The sequence below is a fragment of the Ixodes scapularis genome, unplaced genomic scaffold (genome assembly GCF_016920785.2).
Source record: "Ixodes scapularis isolate PalLabHiFi unplaced genomic scaffold, ASM1692078v2 PGA_scaffold3__209_contigs__length_174095766, whole genome shotgun sequence".
Classification (NCBI taxonomy): domain Eukaryota; kingdom Metazoa; phylum Arthropoda; class Arachnida; order Ixodida; family Ixodidae; genus Ixodes; species Ixodes scapularis.
Window position 1 is genome coordinate 148,579,753 of NW_024609868.1, and position 22,164 is coordinate 148,601,916.

The 22,164-nt window shown below is 44.3% G+C and overlaps 1 protein-coding gene across 1 annotated transcript; it reads left to right on the forward strand.

Annotated features, from left to right (window-relative positions):
- Positions 1 to 19,178: 19,178 nt before the first annotated feature.
- LOC115333209 (elongation of very long chain fatty acids protein AAEL008004-like) lies at positions 19,179 to 20,018 on the forward strand. The gene has a single exon (XM_029995850.2). It carries the CDS (start codon positions 19,179 to 19,181, stop codon positions 20,016 to 20,018), a length of 840 nt encoding a protein of 279 aa, XP_029851710.2.
- The last annotated feature ends 2,146 nt before the right edge of the window (positions 20,019 to 22,164 follow it).

Genomic DNA, 22,164 nt, shown 5'->3' on the forward strand with positions numbered 1-22,164 from the left:
AAGCTTTGCCGACAGCCTCAGTTGTGACCTCTCTTTTCAAATGTACGTTTGCAGTGAGTGAGCTCCTCAGCCTCGGACTTGTCACTTGTGCACCCAGTAGTTCTTTCACTTGGCAATTATATGCCATCAGTTGGGGTTTAATTTCTATTATTTATGTATACATTATGAAGACGTCCTGGAGCTCCGAACGAGTGTTTTGTGCAGATTACTTTTGCAAACACAAAAAGACTATACCAAAGCAGCGGAATTTTCGAAGTGTTGGCGAGTTGGACCTAAACTCGTTGAAGCAAATTCTTCCGCCTGACTGTTCCACCAAAGTGAGTGCGACGGACTACCTGTGCTACCATTGCTTCATGCACGTCACTAAGGAGATCTCGATGCGAAGCTCAGAGCAGTGCCCTGACATATTTCTGCCAGCTGAAGGAGCAATTGAAGATCTAAATCGCAGCATACTACCTACAGATGTGTCGCCGCTGAGACAACCAAGCGTCGTAAGAAGTCGGGACAGGCCTGCCTATGTCAAGAGAAAGCAGACAGAACTGGAGCAGGTTGCTGTCAAGAATATACGCTCAAGGCTACGTATTGCGTACGACAGGGACGCACCATCGGGGTCGTCCGAACCAACATGCTCCACATGCACTGAGTGGGTGGACAACTTTCGGCAGGCCTTTGAAACCGCCACCTCTCTCCGGGAACGTTGTCAACTGCTTACACTCCTGCCGTCAACACTGACGAAGAATGAGGTTCAAAAGATGATTCCACAGGCCTCAATGTACCTCATCAGTAAATCCCGAAAACTCAAGGAAAAGCATGGCGTGTGGTATGAGCCGGATCCTTACACGAGGTGCAAGGTGAGCCCTGAGAACCTGTCTGCTGCCCTAAAGTACTTCACGAAAGACGAGCTACAATGTTCGCGCCAAAGTCCCAACCAGAAGGACGTCATCTCTGTCATGCTCAACGGAGAGAAAACGTTCGTGCCAAAGCGCTTCATGACACGCTCAATACGAGAGGCCTTCCGTATATACAAAGACAAGCATCCCGATTCCGGCGTTGGGCTAACGAAATTTTATTCGTTGCGCCCTAGATGGGTCCAATTTATTCCACACCAGGAAGTGTGCGTTTGTGTGCGCTGCGCCAATTATTATCTTTGTATTGCCGCTCTAGAGAACGTTACAGGCTCAACATTCAACACTGGTGAAATGAACTCGGCATTTCTGTGCGACCTAGCAACAGAACTGTGCCTTCAAGGAGACTGTGATCACTGCCCAAAAGGCCAGTTTCTTACACTCCAGGAACTTGATATCCCGGAGGATGAAGAGATTGTGCTTGCAACATGGGAGTCCGGCGACCTTGTGAAAAAAACTTTGGAACCTGAGACTTTCCTAAAAGTCATCCAAGTGACGGTTGGAAGTTGGTTACTGCACAACCATATCCGGCAAACGCAAGGTAAAGCGATCTACGATGAAAAACAGTGCATGCAACGCGGGAGCATTGTCTTTCATTTTGACTTTGCTGAAAACTGGACCATCGTGCTTCCTGACGAAGTGCAAGCATATCACTGGAAAAAAAAAACAAGTTTCGATATTTACACGTGTAGTGACGACAAGAAAATCTACAAACAGCTTTGCCATCATCAGTGAGGACCTGTGTCACGACGCCGCTCACGCTTGCTTGGCTCTAGAAAAAGTGAAGGAGTGGGTTGAAGACAACGTTGCGGTATACTCGTACGTGACGTACGTAAGTGACGGCGCCGCCAGTCATTTCAAGAATCGCTACCAGCTTCGCCAATTTGCAAAGGACGATTGCCCACAAGCCTAGTGGTTATTTTCTGCATCTGGACATGGGAAAAATGCATGTGACGGAGTTGGCGGACTCGTGAAGCACCAGGCCACGCTGAACAACCTGAGAGAACGTTCAGTAAGCGCAATTCAGACGGCCAGGACAATGGTGAGCGTTCTATCAAAGAAACTGAAAGGCGTGCATCTTGTATATCTGGACGAAAATGAGGTTGTTCGGTATCGTGAACAAAAAAAAGAAGAGTGGCTGACGGTGCGCGCCTTCCCTGGCATTCAGTCTTGGCACGCGTGGCGGCTCAGCAAGTCATCAACAGAAGGGACCTGTGACGTATATGTAGCACGGACAGTCGGATCTGCTTGGAAGCAACTTTATTAAATGGGTACAGCGAGGAAAACCTTAGCGTAAAGTGCCGAATTTGATTTCCCAAGGACTGCTCATTTTGAATGCAGGGACATCTTATTTATCACATTTTTCTTCACGGGGTATTTAACCTACTGTTTTTGTTGGTGGTTACTAATAATTTTTATCTGATCACTATAAAAAAAATCCCAAAATGTTATCCTCGAGCAGGATAAAATATATCGGCTTGCCACGATTCATTGATACACTGAGAGCATCGAAGCTGCTCCAGTTTGGCACTATGGCATCCGTCACCTGAAATTGTTTGTAATCGTAAATACACAGCCAACCTAAATATCTTACTATTATATCTTTGTTTTTGTGTGTGGAAGTAAAGTTATTTATTTTACTCTAGATGTAAAATATACCGGAAGGTACAACTTCACACTGCATCATCTTTTCTCAAATCATTAGTCTCTAGTATGATACCACTTTGTACGCTTATGTAAAATGCTGTATATAGTTTCTCCTCCCTTTTACTGTGTGACAGATCGCTCTTTTTTATCAATGACCTCATCTGAATAAATGTATATAAAAGATTTGTGCAAGTTTCATGAAACTGGAACTCAGAGTCACTTCTTGTATTGGACACTGCTAAGTGTAGGCTTTGAAAAAGGACCCTACTTTGGGGAGTTGTTTCTTCTTTCACAGTGCAATGATGCAACATGTTTTTAATAGAAATGAATGCCGAAATAGAGTATAACAGGGTACCCAAATTTTAAAAAAATCGAAGGTGGTGTTTTTTTTTTATTCGCATTGGAATTTTTCTTTGTTTGATTTTTTTCCCATGTTTGCCTAAATATATTGTAACTATTGTGTCACTCAGATACCTTATTTATTTTTTCAATAATAGCCATATATTAGTAAAATAATGTCTGCAAGTTATGTAATAATGATTAAATTATTTCATGAGATACAGATTTCCAAAGTTTGCCATTTGTCGTTCGAGCAGGCATGTTTGGCAATTTTTAGAAAACTAAATAAATTTTTAATAAATATTATTACTTTATATTACAAGCAAGTTGTACCCATAGTTTGTTTGTAAAAAGTTTTAAAATTCTCCTAATTTTATTGTTTTAATTATTCACTTTCAAACTTGCCCCCTCCATCAGTGCGCGTTATTGCAACTGTCCACCTCTCCCTGCCTTACGATTTTTCTTGTCTCCAAATTTTTTTTCTGGTCAAAACTAAGTGTGGATTCGTTTATACCAGACACTAGACAATGTCATATAAAAACATCAGTTGATTTAAAAATGTCGACCAGCCACCCTTTGGTCGATCTTATCTGAAATCACCCAGTAGTCATAAAAACCTGGAACTGAAGGCGAAAGGTCAAGGGTGGTCGTTAATACACAAGATGTTACAAAATAAGTATTCTTCTCAAAACAAAAAAATAAAATAAAAAATAAGACGGGAGCACAAAAAACAAGAAAACGAGCTACGCACGGCCAACCAGTTTGTATTTTTCTTGGGTGTATCGCTAGTGGTTAGGACTAAAGGCCGACGTTTAAGAACTTACCGTTATTTGATTAAAATGCAAGCAATTTCCGCACTTTTTCAACGAGAAAAGGATGGCCAAGAAAACCCACCAATAAACGGAGAGGAACGGTGCACAAAACTGTAGACGGTCCCATTATTTTACAAAAAAAAAAAAAAAAAGACAATTCCCAAAATGGCTGCCTCTTGATTGGCGTAACGCCTTTGGAATCTGGTTCCTAACACTTGCACAATAATTATCCCTGCAGTATGAAAGACGGTCTTTCTTTTAATCCAAACTTCTGGTAGATTACGAAGTAAAGTTGCATTTACATTTCATAAGGAAACACCAGAAGAAACGGAAACAAAGGAACAAGTTTCGTTGTTCGCGAACACTCAATTTGGCGAAATTAATAAAATGACATCTGTACAAGTGCCTCGAGCTAATTTTCTTAATCAAAGATTAAGTACAAAACAGAGGCTTCGACACACGGAAGGCGTAGGTCGAAGCTGCGATGTGCGTTCTGAAAACGTAGCAGAATTTCAGGAAATGGATGAGATGCTTGTAGATTACGTGGTCGAGGAGTTTGGAGGAAATGCAGGTGAGTGATATTCACCGCTAATTGATTTCTTAACACCCGACGTATGATAGGAATGTCCTTAAGAATTCCAAGATTAGAGGATACCACTGCCGTATCGAGTAACTTCAGAAATACGTAGCCGAGGAAACGCTTAGCTGGAATGTATATAGTGCCCATAAAAAAATAATTTCAATATCTTCTATACCACAAGATGACGACAGTTTTAGAGAATAAACAATACTAAATATTTAATTAAAATAATCGACAATATCATCCCCTGATTTGAACGTTTGTTTGAACGTGACAAATCTGAGTGATGGGTGCAGACTCAGTTGAACCATCGGAAAGTACAGCTGCATTTCATTTCATTTATTTATTTCACCTGAAGGGCCCGTAAGAACATTAAAAAAAGGAACATTCGTGTTACGCGAAAAATATACACCAAAAACCAGATACATTCTGGACAATTTTTTAAACTGCATAAAAAAGAATTTCATTAACATTAAATGTCAGTTTTGTTTTTTATACACAATTGAAGTTCTTCCGGGTTTGTAATGCTGACATTGGAAGATGAAAAGCTGTTCCATTTTGTTTGAATAAGCAGTCTAAATCATTGTATACTGCGCAGAAAGTTACACTGAACACATATACACGTAATCTGTGAGACGATATGGTATGATACCATATCGTCACATAGTTTACGTGTTCAGCTGACTTCGCAGCGCAGTATACCTCATAAAGTCTGAATCATATCGGAGTTTAAAAAATATTTCAAGGGTGCGAAAGACGTTCTCCGTGCGATGAGAACTAGTTTACACTTAGATTTGTTTAACGGCATCAACCCCTGATTGGATCATTTGTTATTTGTTACTGAGTCCCCTTGAAGTGGTTATTAACATGCAGATATCTTAATTCGCAATGCACGACGCAGTCCTCAGAAAATATATTTATACTGAAAAAAATTGTGGCACGAAGGTTGTTTACGAATATTGAAAAGTAGAGGCCACAAATTAACGTACTCCTGAGGAACACCATACGCAATGATGGTTAAGATAGATTCATGATCGTTAGCATCGGTGTGCTGCTCGAGGAAGAAAAGTCACGTATTCATGAATACATTGAGCGGGTCAAGGCAAAGATGACAGCTTAGGAAGCAGACGGTGATGGGGGACATGGTTGAATGCTTTAAAAAAATACAGGGAAACGACGTTCGTCTGAGCGACACTCGAGTCTAGACGGGGTCATGGATGAAGTCGCAGAGCTGCGTCTCAAAGGTGACTCCATTTCGAAATACATGTTGATACTTAAAGAAAAATATATATGTTGTTGTGTGAGTCACAATATGAGAGTAAAGTATACGCTCAATCATTTTTTATGAGATGAAATTTAAAGATATCGGGCGATAGTTTCAGACCTACGAGCAACTTCTTTTTTTTTTTTTTTTAAACGAGAAAACCTTTCGAACTGTTGAATCAGAAGGGAGGTAGCTCACAATATAGAGAAGGGAAAAAGGCTATTTACTCGCTAAAAATAGTGGCAATGATTTTCTCTTTCTTTTTCTTACAATTTTTGCATTGGTGTTGTTAGGACCAGTGGAAGATGTGAGGTTTAGTTTAGCTATGGGATTCTGAATACCGGCTTCGTTGACATTAATTGCAGTCACAGGTTCATAAAGCTCCTGGGGAGAGTGTGCACACTATCGAAGCACTCGTTTCTAAAAATGGAACAAAAGTAACACTCAGAAACTTCAGGGTAGTCTGTTGTCGGATTAGGGTCACCATTTTCAAGGCTCATTTGGATGTCAGGGTCACAGTTTTGTGGTGATATGTTCCTGAACTTCCAAAAACTTCCCATCTTCACAAGGTTTAGAGCATAGGAATATTTATTATTCAAATTGTGATCACCAAAGGTCAGTACAGTGATGCCTCATAAAAATGGACGCCTCCGTTCCTCAGGAAATTCTCAATAATGTGTGTTGTCAATAATAACGAGTCAAACAAATGGGCCAAAATCGCTGCTGCCGCTAAGCTAATTCTCGAAGAAATGCGTGAGCATTTCGAGCCGTGGTTATATATGACAAAGCATGGCGAATGCAGTGTCTCAACACTTTTCCGCGGGGTGAACATTCTCGAAACCTCTATTTTTCCTGGTGCAATCAGGTCAGTTCACTTTGCGTGTGCCTGAAAGACGTGCGCGTGATGAGCGTAAATTAATTGACGGCGAATTCCATGGTCGTCTCGGGGCACGTCGTGACCGTCTTTTCTGGGGAGCGCCTATTTCACTGAGCGATTGGGTTCGAGACGGACGTGTTCCACTCCTCGTTTTAGATGAGCTCCCACTCCAGATCTCGATCCGAATTCGAGAAAAATCGCTCCGACAATTTCGGCGGATTCCAACTGAAGTCAGCCTGGCCAGCACTCGGCGCGCATACGTGACGAATTCGTAATGGCCGCTCGCGAAGTGCCACCGCTCTACTGCTGTATACTTGATGACAGGTCGTCGTCAAGTTGCTTGAGCAGCTCCTGCAGCAGCAGCGGCTCGAGTAGCGGCTACGACGAGGATTGCTTGTATGTTCCGCATGAATTCGACTGCCTTCTCGGGCCTCCGCAGAAGAAGACGAAAATCGAGGCGTACTTGGACACCCTTCGCGTTTATTCCGACGAAGAGGGAAGTGGGATTCGCTGAGGCACATCGCTAATCAACACGCATCTTTCACGACATAATTAACTTCGCCCGTGCGTTGAACACGCGTTCTTAGAGCCGCGATTGCGAAAACGTAACTTTATTGGTTTATAATAACTTTATTCACAATAACACATATGGTGGGAGCTGGAGAAAAAAGCTGAAAAAGCAGCTTGACGGGTCTCCAGCCCCTTCAACAGGTACACAGTGGGGGCCAAGTTTCGTACAAAGCAAAGAAAGAAAAAAAAAAGAAGTAACAGCAAAATAAACGTAAACAACCATAAAAGGCTATTGTGAGAAAACAAAAAGAAGATGACTAACAGGCCATCAACTACACATGAAATCAACAATGAAAAAGTATTCTCGAGAAAATTTTACATTAAAGCAAGACAAATGATACACAACAAATCCGGGACCGTGGGAAGGGGTTTCCCTGAAAGGTCAATGGCGGGAAGACATCCGCTGATCCAGGAGGAGTGATCATGTTCCACTCGGAATCCGGAGGCGGAGCGAGTCCCTTCGGACCTCGTGCTCCATCTTGGATCTGGTCTCCTTATCCCGGCACGATCCAAAACAACCAGCAGAATTCACCATGAGCCATTTCTTTGTGCGTATTTATGCGCCGCGAACGTGCATTTAATCCTGCAGCAGACAGATCATGTTCATGAGCAGCCTGAGAAACTTGAAGTACACCACGTATGAGGCCGTTTGTATGTCATGTGTATGGCGACTGTAGACCAAATATGTAGCGGTGCCGTTGCGCGAGGTGGCTTCGTCAGTGTCCGTGCAGCGCGTAGCCTAACATTGCCGCGCATGTTGTGCATACAGCCAGTTTCTTCGCTCGCCGGCCCCGGTCTGCGTACCGTTGTCTTTATAGAGTCAGTCTCTGCTCCCGAACCTTCGCTGCCTCGGTTGGAGCCAGCAAACATTCCCTAGACTGGCGCGTACTGTTGTCTACGGAGGGCTAATCTCTGATCCCGAACGTCGACGGTTTCGTGCAAACGGCGTCGTCGGTCCTCTTGTGCCTCACGTTCCCGCGCGTGTTATGCATACAGGGGCGGCGAAACCGTGCGCTCACGGTCCGGCAATGTGGTAATGCCCGAGTCCCACTAGAGCGACAAACAGAAACAAACGACAGCGACAAGCCTCAAAACAGAGTTTTTTTGCGATTTGACAGGCTTTGTAGAATAAAGGAGGCTATGCTCAAACACGAGCATCATGCGCGCGAGGGTGGGTACTTTTGGCAGGCTTGCAATCACTCGTGCTTAAGTGCCGAGCACCGAACGACTAAACGTCTGCCAAAGGTATCATCGCGAGCATTCTGCATGTGTTTGAGGCTTGTCGCTGTCATTTGTTTCTGTTTGTCGCTGCACTACGACTCGGGAATGAGCAGAAAAAAAACCGACACCGACAAGCCTCAAGCAGGTGCGGCGTGCACGCGAAAGAAAATTTGGCAGGCTCCGAACATCGCGTGCCATAGCCTCCTCTATACTGACAAAACCTGGACGTTCGCCACGAGAAGCGGCCGCCGAAATGGCAAAGGTGGAGCGGCAGAAAGCGGATGAGAGCAGAGCCACGTGACTGGCGCCCCGCTGCGGCGAGACGCCGAAACACACTTCTGCAAAGCGAACAAGTGTGTTTCGGGTCCTCGCCACTGCAAAAGCTGTGCGCTGACGTCCAGGTTCCCCGAGAAATGCTCGATGCTACCAAATCCTCGCGCTCCAATTCAGCGGCAAGGCACTCTATGGCTCCGTCGTCGAACTGCCAGGCTTTGTGAGTTAGAGGAGGCTATGCTCATCCTTACTTCACAAGCACCGAGAAACTACAAGCTTGTCAAAAGTTCATTTCCTTACATACCGCACGTGCTTGAGGCCTATAGGTTTCGGTTGTTTCGGTTTGTCGTTCTATTGGTACGATTGGCCTCGAGACCCAGATTGAATTGTGTGGAAGCGTTCTTTTGCTTACTCGTGGTTCTCTATGGGCCGCATGGGCTATGTTCCAAATCTTAGCCGAGTAACCTGTCTCCCACGTCAGCGGGTAATACCGCGTGACATTGCGAGTAAACGATCCGTGACTCGATTTTGGAACGGCCGGGATAACTATGCGGATTGGCTACGTCTTGGGCTACGGCAAAAAAAAAAGAAAAAATACAGCAGCAGGGTTGTAAACGTTACTTCAGAAATCTACCTAAGGTACAGTAACAGTTACTCATACGAAAAGGTACCTAGGTACGCACCTAGGTACTGGCTTAAAAAAAGTACCTAGGTACAGGTACAGTTACTTTAAAGGTACTTACTTTATTTTCCCCGAATGCGTGAATATATGTTGGAAGTAAAGCTTTTTATACTAAGGATGAACACAAAAACGAGTTCGATAAAAGCGCTTTATTGGTGTCAATGCGAGAAATAAGGAAAACCGTATCCACATGAGCCGGTGCTGACGTCGAAGGGTCCAGAATACGTCGGCCGCATGAAGAAACGCATGAGTCGAAAGCATATGCACCTAACCTTTCCGACATCGAGCGAAAGGCTTCAAGCTGCCTTGTTTGTTTCTTCTTCTTTCGCTAGTTTGAAGAAAAATAAGCTCTTTTTTTCTTTCGGAACTTGCTCAGTTTTGATAACCGCCAAATTTGAGTCCGATTTATTGAGTGGAAACTGTATTATATCCGCGATGTTACATTTCTTTATGGTTGTAATTATGATTCATTTTCAATTATATTTTATATTGTATTTATGGCAGAAGAGAGCCACCATCAGGAAAGGATACAGGCAACAGAAACTGTGCACATTTTTCAGGTTATCTCTTGTCTTGTATAACTGTCAGAGGAGTTTCAAACACGCAATGAAGTCAATTTCGGTTTGAGATGAAGGAAGCATGTAGCTATCTTCCCTGAACGTATTTACGAAGCGATTCGATCAATTGGTGTCGCTTGAACGGCATCGCTAATCCACCGTTCGCTCAAATGAACACCACCATTCGCCACAGCGTCGTTCGATGAAACATCAAGGCCGGTGCTTCGTTCGCTAAAACGTCGTTCGATCAAGTCAGTGCCTCCCAGGTTGTACCCAACTCAACGTTAGTCACGGCACATGGTTAATACTTCAGGATTTATAGTTTCTAGCATTTTGATGAAGTGAATAAAAAAGTACCTGTAAAAAGTAACTTAGTTACAAGTTACTGGAAAATGTACCTAAGACACAGATACAGATACCGAGAAATGAAAGTACCCAGGGTTGTACCTCAGGTACAACAAAGGTACCTAGATACCGATTTCCAGTTACTTGTACCTAGGTACTTTACAACCCTGCACAGCAGCGATGGCAGAAAATAGCAGACGGTCTGTTTTGATCATGGAGAAAGCACATGAAGGGACGATAATGTTAATGACGGCGTGGTGTTTTCTGGGGTGGCTCCACCAGCTCCTCTTGCTCACCTTCCTTCTGGGCTGTATATTGAGATCAAAATTACTTATTCCTTTCAGTGAGACATTAAAAATTTGTTCTCAATAATCAGCGCGGTCGCTGTAAATCTAGTACAGGTGCCCTAAACGCGTATGTTTCACGCATCGTAATTTGCACCGATTACGTTTTGCAGTAATTGGTTGCACACGGTGCAGCGGTACAGCGCATGGAGCTTTCTCAACAGTGATATGTAACTTACGTTCGCTTTGCCGCGAATATGATTACGAAATCACAAAGAAAACTTCCACACCGCTATGGGCAATTTCTTGGGGAGGGAGATAGGAGAGGGTTGTTGACTGATCATGGACATGAAACCTCCGAAGCCTTCACTGCTTTACAAGCACTATCCTCTAATTACACACACTCTGCGGAAAGCAAAAATACTTCCACATCATCTGCAACGTTCGAACATTTTCAGCTTTGAACGTGAGAATACGGAGTTCCCTCCAACGCCGGGGACGAGGATGCGGATAAGCTCCTGTTAACGCTCGCACTTTGATAATAATAACAGGTATACCTTCCCGGGAAAAGTGCACTATCTGGATGTGATGCAATAAATGCCTGCGTTGAAAGCAAGAAATTGCAATACCCACACATAAATGGCTGCGCCTCACTCTTTGTCATTTCGAACGTCCGTCATTTCTAACGTCCGCCACCAAAGCCAACGGAGCAAGCGAGCTTTGACGGCTGTCGGCGCAGAAAGCAAACGACGAACAGATCACATGACGTATTTACTCGATTTGATCCAACATTACCGCCTGATCGAGGAGGCTAGCGTGAGTAATTACTCCGGAGTAAACAACCCGCTTCTGGAACGCGAGTTCTGACGTCATCGAGTAAGCGCGAGTAAGTTTTGAAACGCTACGGTACGAAACCTTTACTCCGGAGTCGGATCGAGTATATTTTACCACACGGCCATGGTGATTTCATCTGTCCATCATGCGGGTAGAGACGAAGCATCAACATTAACGGCACAGACCACGGGCAAGAGTACAGAGCACGTGCTCTTAGCAGTTGATTGCAGTCCGCGAGCGCTACTCGGCGCCTCCCGTGGTTTCAGAATCCCGTGCGTAGCATTCGTCATGCTCTAAGTAAGTGTAAAACAAAGCGTAGTTCCGATTTTCACCAAAAGAGCCGTGTCGATTAAATCTCGAGGCGAATACTCCGTTCACCTAGAGCCACGAGCTGCGCTAAGAGTATCGGCACTTCGTTCCCCGACATTGTTGTGGGCGCTGCCATTTTGGTTCATATGCAGAGCAGACGCAACTGCCGATCGTCATGATTCAAAAGTGCAACTTCCTCATCATTAGATTCGGTGTTAGGAAGGTCACGTAATATTGCTTTGCTCTGTCGCGAACTGTTTAAGCATCTGTGGAGGGCAGAAAATCGTTTCCTGTGATTTCAGATAAAGCTTCATATAACTGGCAACCATGATTTTAAGACATAATATGGCCAAGTGTCGTTACTCTGAAGCGTAGCTTATTTAGTGGCGCTACGCTCACCCTTCAGCTGGCAACGCAGCCAATATCAGAAGCACGAGAGCTCCAGGTCGCTGCTTTGAAGCGTTCCTCCGCTGAACGAGCACTCGCGCTAGAGATGCACCCTGCTTCGCGGCGCGATGCGACTCGACTTTTGCTCGATGTTGCTTTATGTTCGGTTATGTGACGTCACCAAAGGGAGTCGAATCTAGAGCGAGACGTTCGGCTGGCACACCTGTTGGATTAGGGAAAAGAGGAGTGTTGCGTCGGAGTTAGGGCGAAGCCTCGAGTTTTATTCTTCCGCATCAGGAGCGCGAAACCGGAGACGGTTAGTTGCCAGCAGACTTGTGCTCGTTACTTGGAAAATGCAATGGATTACAGTTAAAAATTACTGTCTTTGAAAAGTAACGGATTACTTTACTCAAATACGATATAGCTTCGCCAATACTGGAAACTCCTCCGAAAACACATAGGAGCGGCGGCGAACGTGACAGTGGCGCCTCTAGCGGACTCGGAGTCTACGGAAGCAGTCGTCGCAATGGAAAAGTATAGGCTCCGCGACGTCCTCGAGCTTTACCGAGCCCCGTTTCGTCACCCTAACAGCAGAAATAATTTATTACGGTCAGTCCGCTTGCACAGCGGAATCCACTGATCGCAACTGCAACGACAATCAAATAACAATGCGCGCATAAACAAAGATAGAGCAGTTTATTTAGCGGTCTCAAACGCCTCTCAGGGGATCACACGCGTTTCAAACGCATCTGCGAAGCGGAAAAAAAGGCGTTTAGCTACTCGAACTACATCGTAATCATTAAAACATGCAAAAACGACATGTTAATATTACCAGAGCAAGCGCACGAGCTGCTGGAGCATAGAAACAAAAAAAAAGTAAGAATAAAAATGACCGTGCAAACACTTACCGAACTTTGCAGCAAAAAAATGGTGTCGCCATTCCCGACGAAAATAAAAAGAAACGGGAAAGAGAAGCGAACAACGGCGAATAAAACAAAGAAGCTAGCAAAAAACTATTTCAACGACGACGATCGTTGCGGCGCTTATAGAAAAAAAGAAAGAAAAATGAAAAGCAGCAAATGAATAGATGGTGGTCGCCACCGGTGTTGAGTTCACGACAAACAATGCGGAAGCAACAGACGAAACTAATGAAAAAAGAAGAAAGCGTCCCTTTTTTTTCAGCTGCTTGTTGTATATTTCTTTATTTGCTTTCGCGGCGTAGGTACGAACTAAAAAGAAAACAGGGGAAATAAATAACGTAGTGCAGCTCACACTGCCCGGTAAAAAAGAGTCGCAGGAATGTTTTGGTCGCAGGCAGCAATCTTCTATATGTGCTAGCAGTGAGTAACCTTTTTTTGCTTTTGAATTTCTTTTTCCAGTGACTTTGGCGGGTTGTTCATTCGCTCGCTTGACGAAGCAGTTTAAAAGTGCATTCAAGTACTTCTTGACGTAGGTGTCCGTAGGTTGACGTAGGAAGCAAAGAAAGATTTTCCACCACATCGCACAAACTTGTTCTTGCAATGGTAGGCAGCACATAGCATGCCTGCCATCTCTAAGTATACTCTGGTGTATGCTCGAACGCGGCCGGTTGATCAACAAACGATGACCCGTAGCAGACGTGCCGGCTGGAGTACACAAATAAAATTCGAATAAAAATGTATAACGAGCTTACACTTCTTAATATATTTAATAAATATCAAAAAGCACGTATGACGATTTTGGATTAGAAACTCAATCGAAGGCGAAAATAGGGGGTTATCGCAGACGACAGTGGAAGAAAACAACAACAACAACAGCAAAGTTGCAGACGGCCCTCAAAATGCCCGGGCCTAGCGCAGACGAGCCGGGGGTAGTAAGCGCCGAAGCGAAGGAAAGGGAGTAAAAACTAAGCCAAACAAAGCAAAGATACGCGATGATTCACAAGTTGGGCAAAAAAGAAAAAGCAAAATGAAAACAAAAAATATACACAGCAACATATAAGCAGGAGGAAAAATAACGCGGCAGAGTGGCGTCGCCTCAAAAATATAAAAGAAAGAAGACTCAAAAATGGAAAGACTCAAAAATGGAAAGACTCAAAAATGGAAAGAGTGGAGACGGTTCAACGGGTGCCGGCCTTTATTGTAGAAGTAAAAAAGCAGCGAAAGCAGATGTTGGTCGTCCCCGCGCTAACAATCGGAATTTGTGCAATGTAAATAACGTGATTGAAATCACCTTTTTTCGCGGTTTACGACGCTCTCCCCTTCTTTCTTTGCAAGCGCGAGAAGTCTGCTTTTTTCGTAACTCCGCTTTTGTTCATCTATAATCGCGTCAGATTTGTATATGCACAGCGACTTCTTTCGGAGCATACTGACATCGCCGTAACGTACGTGGTTCGAAATTGACTTCTGCTTCTTCATCCGGAGACGATCTTAACGGGATTAGCCAGCTCGCCTGTTCGACGAAACGGTTATAAGCAAGACATTCATGAGAAATGGGAATTGCAACGACAAAACGAATTGACTGATAAGAACAACAAAGTTGAAACGAAGCTATGTTCTGAAATGTTTGTACATTTCCCTTTTTCACGAAACAGCGCGAAGGCATACATTCGTGTTTTGCTTGGCTTACATAAGTTGTGACAGAATGTTTTCTTCGGGAGAACTCCGAAATTGCACCCAGAAAGCTGTAACACCTTTCCCACGCGAAGAGAATGTCCTTCACTCATGAGCTGGCACCCATTTTTTAACTTTCAAAGCAGCGAATGTCCGTGACAATTTTTTTTCGTTGGTCACCTCGCACGGAGATAGGCAAAACCAATGCATTTTGGAGAATTTGTCTGCTAGCGGAGACTCCGAGCTCGCCAGGGGCGCTGCAATCACTTTTCGCCCGTTTTCCGCGGGAGTTGCCAGTATTGGCTTCCACGGTATTTGCTTTACTCGTTACGTTACAAAGTACTTTCATGTTACTGCTTCCGTACGCTTATCCAGAAAACAATAGAAAAAATTTCGATATTGTCCAAAAATGTTCTGCAACACTACTTTTCATTTCTCATACGCCCGTACTGTGGTAGTCCTTGTAAAAATAAATTATTGTATTTAAGAAAAAAGTGTAGGTATAATCCGTTCACCTGTAAGCTGACAAGGCACCGAAAGCTGCAACCACACCCGCCCTCCCGCTGGGTTACGGTCTCCGGAAATTATCTCTGGAATTGTGCAGATAAAGCTAGCGGTGCGCATGCTCAGTTGCAGCGTCTATCTCCGCTACGAAGTTCGGAGCTAAATAAGCGATCTACGAAAGCTCCCTTTTGACTCGGGTGTTTCGCCTGTTATTCACAAGAAACGAAAAACTTGGTTCTTACGTTACAATGTATAGCCAATGCTGAATGCAGGTGTCCCAGCTTACCTTGATGTGTTTTTGTAGATTAGAGTTTGTTTCCTTGCTGTTGACAATGTGTGTTTTTTGGCAAGCAAAATATGCACTAATACTCTAGGTTTCCGTTCTACTTAGTGCCTTGAATTTTGAATATCTCATTAAAGGGGCCCTGCAATCACTTCTTTACTCATTTTTAATTTGCACCCAACCTGAGCACACTGAACGTAGTAAGTCAATAAAACTTTTCTTGTTTCAAAGTTCGCTTTATTTTAAAAGTTATAGGCAAATTAAAATTACAAAAACAAGCAAAAAATAACCTCCTTCATGACGTCCTTGGTTGCTTGAGTGGCCATGAACTAGAAAAGGGGTAGTGATCAAGCTTAGCGAGCGCTCACGGGTTGCTGCACTCCGTGTCGACGGCGCGAGAGGGCGCCACTAAAGCATGTTCTGTATAGGCTGTATGCAGCGGGCAGCCAAAGCGGCTCTCATTGCATTTGCTGCGCGATTAAACACTAATTCGGCATGACACTTCATTGGCCACAAACGACAGCGAACACGGGGTAAAGATCAGTTCAGAATGGGAGCCACTTCGCGCCGCCATACCGCGAAACGGTCAAACCGCCAGACAAACCTCCTCGCCGAAGGCCTTCGGAACGCTCGGAGCCGGTCGGATCCTCCAATCCCTACGAACGCAGCGCCGCCGCGTACATCCGGGACCTTTCCGTGTCGGCGCCAGATCCCACTACTACAGCCACTACTCCTTTCTAGTATGCGGCGCCTTTTCTGCCGCTTGGTGGCGGGTATGTCGACGGGTCATTTCTTGTTTCCGTACTTTACAAACTGCATTTATTTCTTTTTTGATCTAATATACTGAAAAAAAAGCTACTTTTATAAATAATTGAAATGGTTCGTGCCACTTATATTTTGGTATTTCGACTCAAAAGAAGCTTTTAGCGGCTCTGACCAGTAGTAAGCCCAGGACCAAAGACGTCACATTTAATGCGCTTTCGGCACCGTGGGTCGCCCCCGTAGGTGGAGGAGGTTTCCGCGTCGTCCGGTTAAAATATGGCGCACTGATATTTAGTTACTCTCTCCGTGCCCGCTGGCTTGCCCAACCCCAAGAGACGTGGAAACCGCAAAAAAGGTAGACGCTTAATTATGATTGCAGGGCCCCTTTAAGAGTTGGCCATGGAGGCGACCGACAGTCCATGACCGAAAACTCGACCAGAGAGAAAAAGTGGTGGTTACGGGCTATCGATCGTTCATCGGTTCTCGCTTTCATACCAATATTCATGGAGGCCAGGGGAGGGGAGGGCATAGAGAGCGAGAGAAGCGGTCGCCAGCGGTCTCACCAAACAATAAAGGATCACACCACTTTTATACGCGTTCTCTCTCTCTTTCTGTTAGCACTTCATAGGTGGTCTAACCCCCCCCCCCCCCTTACTTATGTTGACAGCTGACTGTAAGGTGAAAAGTGAACTCGACCACCAAGTAAACCAAATGAAGTATCATGCGTACCCTCGAAGACGATACTCTTAGCCTCGCGCCGGGCGCTTTTCAGCCGTGCCTCAAGGGCGTGCTAGAATAAAGTAGCGCACGTCAAAGAAAAAGAGAATTTGACCCTTTCACGCGAGGCTACATCGACTGTTACGCGACTTGTGAAGCCGCGAATCGAGGGGGTAGGTACCCGCGTTAATGTCTCTGCAGGTGGGGGGAGACGTCGAAGAAGTTGGAAAGGGTGAAACGGTATAAACGACAAAAACAAATAACCACGAAGAGCTTTCTCCTGCCTGGGAGAAGGAAAAAAACACGACGGAATGCGACGGAGAGCCTACTCCGCGTTCTCTTACTTGATCTTTGTCTTTCGTATATTTGTACATGCCTTGCCCGTTTTTTGGTGGTTCTAGTGACCGGTCATACAAAAAAATCGTGCTTTTTTTTCGGCTGTTCTCCCCTTCCTGATGTTTTCTATTTCGTTGAATTTGATCTCTTTATGCTGCTGAATGTTCTGCTCGTATTGCCTCAGCTACTTTATTATCCTCATATTTTTTAAAAAAGCAACAGAAAGTAAAGTAATTCACTACCAATATTTTGTAACGAAATTACATTACAAATTACTTCCATAAAAAGTAACGTGGCAATTACAAAGTTACTTAACAAGGTAACGAATTACAAGTAATCCGTTACTTGTAACAGATTACTTTTCAAGTCTGGTTGCCAACCATGTCACACACATTGTGTTAAAATCCGTCGTCCTCCAAAACATGTAAGTGACAGCTAATGCCCCGGTAAAGAACTAAATATCAACTCAAATGAAATTTTATATTCGACATGTAAATGGGGGAGGCCGAGGAAACAAGCTAATCAATCAGCTTGACGAGGGCCTCGGCCCCCCTAAAGACTGCAACGGCGATACAAAGAAAAGAACAATAAAAAGTTAACGTAGTGTTACGCGCTTATGCTTGGATATTTCTAATAGATAAATAAAACATAGAATACCAACCCCCAAAAGAGATGTTACCAAAAAAACACATCACAAGATAAAAAAATACTTATATGCATATTTCGAATAAAATGAAGACCGTGTTTTAAGAAAAATAATAGCCCATACTGATAAAGTTTGACAAATGGTCAGAGTAAACACTATTTCCAAAACTACACTGAAAGAGTAACTGGAGCGCATAATTAATATACAAAACGGGCTTTTCGTCAAATGTACTCACCCTGCGGTGAGCACGCCTTTCTTGTGCATCGCTACTTTGATTGTATGATTTTTTTTTCAAATTGTTTAACAAATGTGATATGCAATTCTGTGGGGTTATTTGACAGATAGTTTAGTAGTTCTGAAAAAACTTCGTCTTATCCTTTGGTCTCCGTGTGTAGTTTGGTCAATAATCATCTGCCAGTTTTCAACTTCGAGTTTCGTTTCCGGGGCTATTTTTTCTCAACATTGATTACTCCGAACTTTTTTTATTACGGCTATATGTCTGTGTTTTAAGGTAGAAATTAGTCTGTATTTGAACACGTTATGAACTGTTAATATGTCTAGCTTTATACTAATCAAGTAACGAAGCTTTATAATATGCTTCTTCATTACTAAAGCCTTTTTTTTAGCCTTGAACAATCCAAGTTTATTAACGAAAGGTCGAATGTCATTCCGAGCCTTCAAACGATGTTAATTTTCTGTTCCACAGACAAGCCTTATATGTCATGTCGGCTACAGAAATAGAGGCATGAGCCGATTGGGTGACGAACTCACGCTCATAAATCTTGTCTGCAGGTGCGCTTGGTGTAGCGTAAATTATTTTACCTATGCCAGGTGCCGTCGTACACCTGGCATACATGTAATCGCTGTAAAGGTATGCCAGTATCTATTATTTTTATCTGCTATTCGCCCAAAACTAACGGCAGCAAGAAGCAACCAAGAACATTCCAGCTTGCTGCACTTTTCCTGTTATTCTGACATGTAAATGACTGACAGAGGGGGAAAAACAAACACGAGCCGGAAAACGTGGGGGCGATGCTGGGTGATATGTTTTGTATCAAGAACAGGTTATGCAGCAGCGCTAGTGGATCTGAGTAGACTCCCTGCAGCAGCTGCACCTCTGAACGAAGGCCTGGAGTGCTATGCCAGTACTCCGCAGTCTTTTTACTTCAGTAGTGTTCCTGACCGAGAAACGTCGCCAATAAGCGTGCTAAAAAGTATACTTATTTGTCGGAGTCCTTAGTGTACCGGGTTGGTGACTCCGATATTTTCTCTATCGCCCCTCTCGTCGCCTCATGTGAGTGCAAGAGGAACACCACACACTTATTTTAACAAATCTTAAGCATCAAGGAATCAATCGACTGCGTGAATGTGTGTTAGTGCTGCCGCTCGCTCCCAAGACTGACAACCAGCGGAACAAGCGAACTTCAAGGAGAACGGAAGTTGTTTCCCCAAGATGGCTTTGGCTGTACCCCAACTGATCCTGAACCTTGTCGACAGATACAAGTACGTCACATCTCTCAGAGACCCGAGAACGGTTGATTGGGGCTGGACAGAAAACTCGAAGTTCATGCTGCCGCTGGCGTTAGGTTATCTTTACGCCGTGAGGTTTGGAGGACGACGATGGATGGAAAACCGCAAGCCCTACAAGCTCAAGTCCGCCATCATGGTGTACAACCTGTTTCAAGTGATTGCAAACACTTTCCTTTTTGTGCAGTACACGCGGCACTCTTACCTCGGCGGAGACTACAATGCTTTCTGTCAGGGGGTGAGCTACTCCAGAGACAACAACACAATGACAATCCTGAGACTCGTGTGGTGGAGCCTGTTCGTCAGGATAGCGGACTTTTTGGACACATTCTTCTTCGTCGCCACCAAGAAGTTCTCCCACATCACGGCTTTGCACGTAATTCATCATTTTTTGGTAATTGTCAACGGGTGGTTGTGGATTACGTTTGGTTCGGATGGGCATGTGATAATGCCCGTGTGTTTTAACTGCTTGGTCCACGTCATCATGTATGGTTACTACTTTCTTGCATCACTTGGACCAGCAGTTAGAAAGCACCTGTGGTGGAAGAAGTACCTCACCAGCCTGCAGATTTTTCAAATGACCTTTGTGAGTCTCTACATGTGCATTCCACTAGTCTATGATTGCGGATACCCCTGGGGCCTTAGCTTAATTTTAGCTCCACAGTTAATGCTGGTACTCGCGCTCTTTATAAACTTTTATGTCCAATCCTACATCTTCAATAAGGGCCGTGAGCAGTGTAATTCTCAAGCACTAAAATCAGATTAAGGCACTGTAAATCAAACTCGATTACAAACTCTTGCCTTGTTACCGACGTGATTCCTTTCTGTAAATCAGAGGGGAATATAAGGAGGGTCCCAAGATTTCGAATACATCCGATAAGTTACAAATAAAACAGTAGCCGATAAAAATTTTGCCAATTTGGATTTATCCACAAAACTCAAAATTGAAAGTTTCAATAGCAAAAAACAAAAAGAAAAAAGTCGGTTAGAGTATGATCAGCGGTTTCAAGCAGAGGCCACTTCAGTTTTCTGTTTTTATAGCATTATATTATAGCATACAAATATATACACCTATAAATTTCACAGGGCGCCCGAAATGAACGCCTCGCACACGCCGACTGGCCCCGACGGCTCCGACGGCCCCGACAACCGGATTGCAGAATGGGCGAAGGATTCTGAAATAGTCACTGTCGTCGGCCTGCGCTCGTCGACGACGCGGATAGAGCAAGTTCGATTCTGTCGTGAGCTACGCCAAGGCGCGCTGGGCTACGCTGCGTTACGTCGCGTTACGTCATTCGCAACCCGCGTCGGCCAATGTGATCGGGCTCGTGCACTCGTCGACGTTAGGAGGGAGTATAACCTGTCCTTAACATTATAGAGTAGTTCTCTGGTTGACGCCAGGATAGCGCTCTCGTGGGATAACACAGAGTTTGCATGTTTCATACAAGTTTTGGTGAGCACAGAACTAGGCACTTGTTCCGTGCGTCATGTGAAACGAAATTGACGTGGGGCGATAAATGAGTTCTCAAGAAGCTGTTGGTTATTCAATTCGTGGCACGTGTATCGCGTGTCAGCACGACACTGGTTATCGGTACTTGCTCTGGTACTTGTAAGAGGCGCGAACTGGGAATTCCATCAAGGGGATCGAATCAGCCGATCTCACTAAGCGATAGGCGCATGCGTGAGGCTGTTGTAGCTTTTGTTCACAAAAGGCAAACGGCCATGCATTGGAGGGCTTGTGCCGCCTCGTGCTCCGCACGTGCAGAGCTCGAGCAAGGTTGTCGCACGTGCAGAAAGACTATTCCCCCGAAGCATTGCGCCAGCGGTGGTGCAGTCATTACAGAGTGTTGAACCGACCTTTTTATCAGTTCGGTTAGGTTTCGGGTTCACAGCTTTCGGTTCGGTTATGGTTCAATTTCGGGGAACAAAAACAATGGTCCAGGACGGAAGCCCACATGGGGGCAGTTGTTTGGCTTTATACAAGATCTAGGGGAGGGTGTTGTTAACGCGAAAGCTTGAGGGGGCTTGTAGGGAAAGGGGAGCGCGGGGAATTCCAGGCGCGAGTCCAAGTTTGTTGCGATGAAGGATGACGTTTGTAGGCTCTGCTCGAAAGTGCATTCCGGCTGGGCGGAAACTGTGCAGTGAGTCATTCGTGGCGCTCTTGTATGTCCGGGTCGTGTGGAGCTACCTCTTCCTCAGATTTTGAAAACTGGATCGTACAAACCTAAAAAAAAAAAAAAAAAAAAAAATGCAGGATTAAGCAGGGCGGGAGTGTTGCGGCAGATGGTTGTTTATGTTCTGTATTGTTGAAAGAGTATCCAAATCTTTGTTACTTTTGCACTGAAATTTATTATATTATGTGCGACTCGCAATTTTCTTTTTTTTTTTTTGCTTGAGTATTGAAGCCCCTCTGCATGATGACTAACTTTGCATTCGTTATTACATTTCCCGGCTGGCTGAAATGTTTGGACACTGGAAGGTTGGGTTGGCACCTAACGTCGGAATTATGGTTGTTGAATCTGCGACAAAACGTGGTATTAGTTTGTTCAATGAACTGTTCTTTACATGTGTGGTATTCAATAAAGTATATTCCATTGTCCGAGTCGCAGTCGACGTCACTGCTAATCGTTTGAGGGAAGTGCGAATTTGTGCTAAATCAATGTGGAAAACATTTGATTGCAGATCTTGCAAAGGGATTTTTTACATGGTTTATATACACACACACACACAACACACACACACACACACACACACACACACACACACACACACACACACACACACACACACATATATATATATATATATGGGTGAACCCCTCAAATCGTGCAGGCAAAAAGCGTTAAATTTGTAATTTCGCTCAAAAAAATATATGTTATGGCGTCGCCTCTAAAAACGCAGTAGCCACAAAC

What these genes read in the sequence shown, in the direction of transcription:
- LOC115333209 (XM_029995850.2), top strand. Translation starts at nt 19,179, where the DNA reads ATGGCTTTGGCTGTACCCCAACTGATCCTGAACCTTGTCGACAGATAC.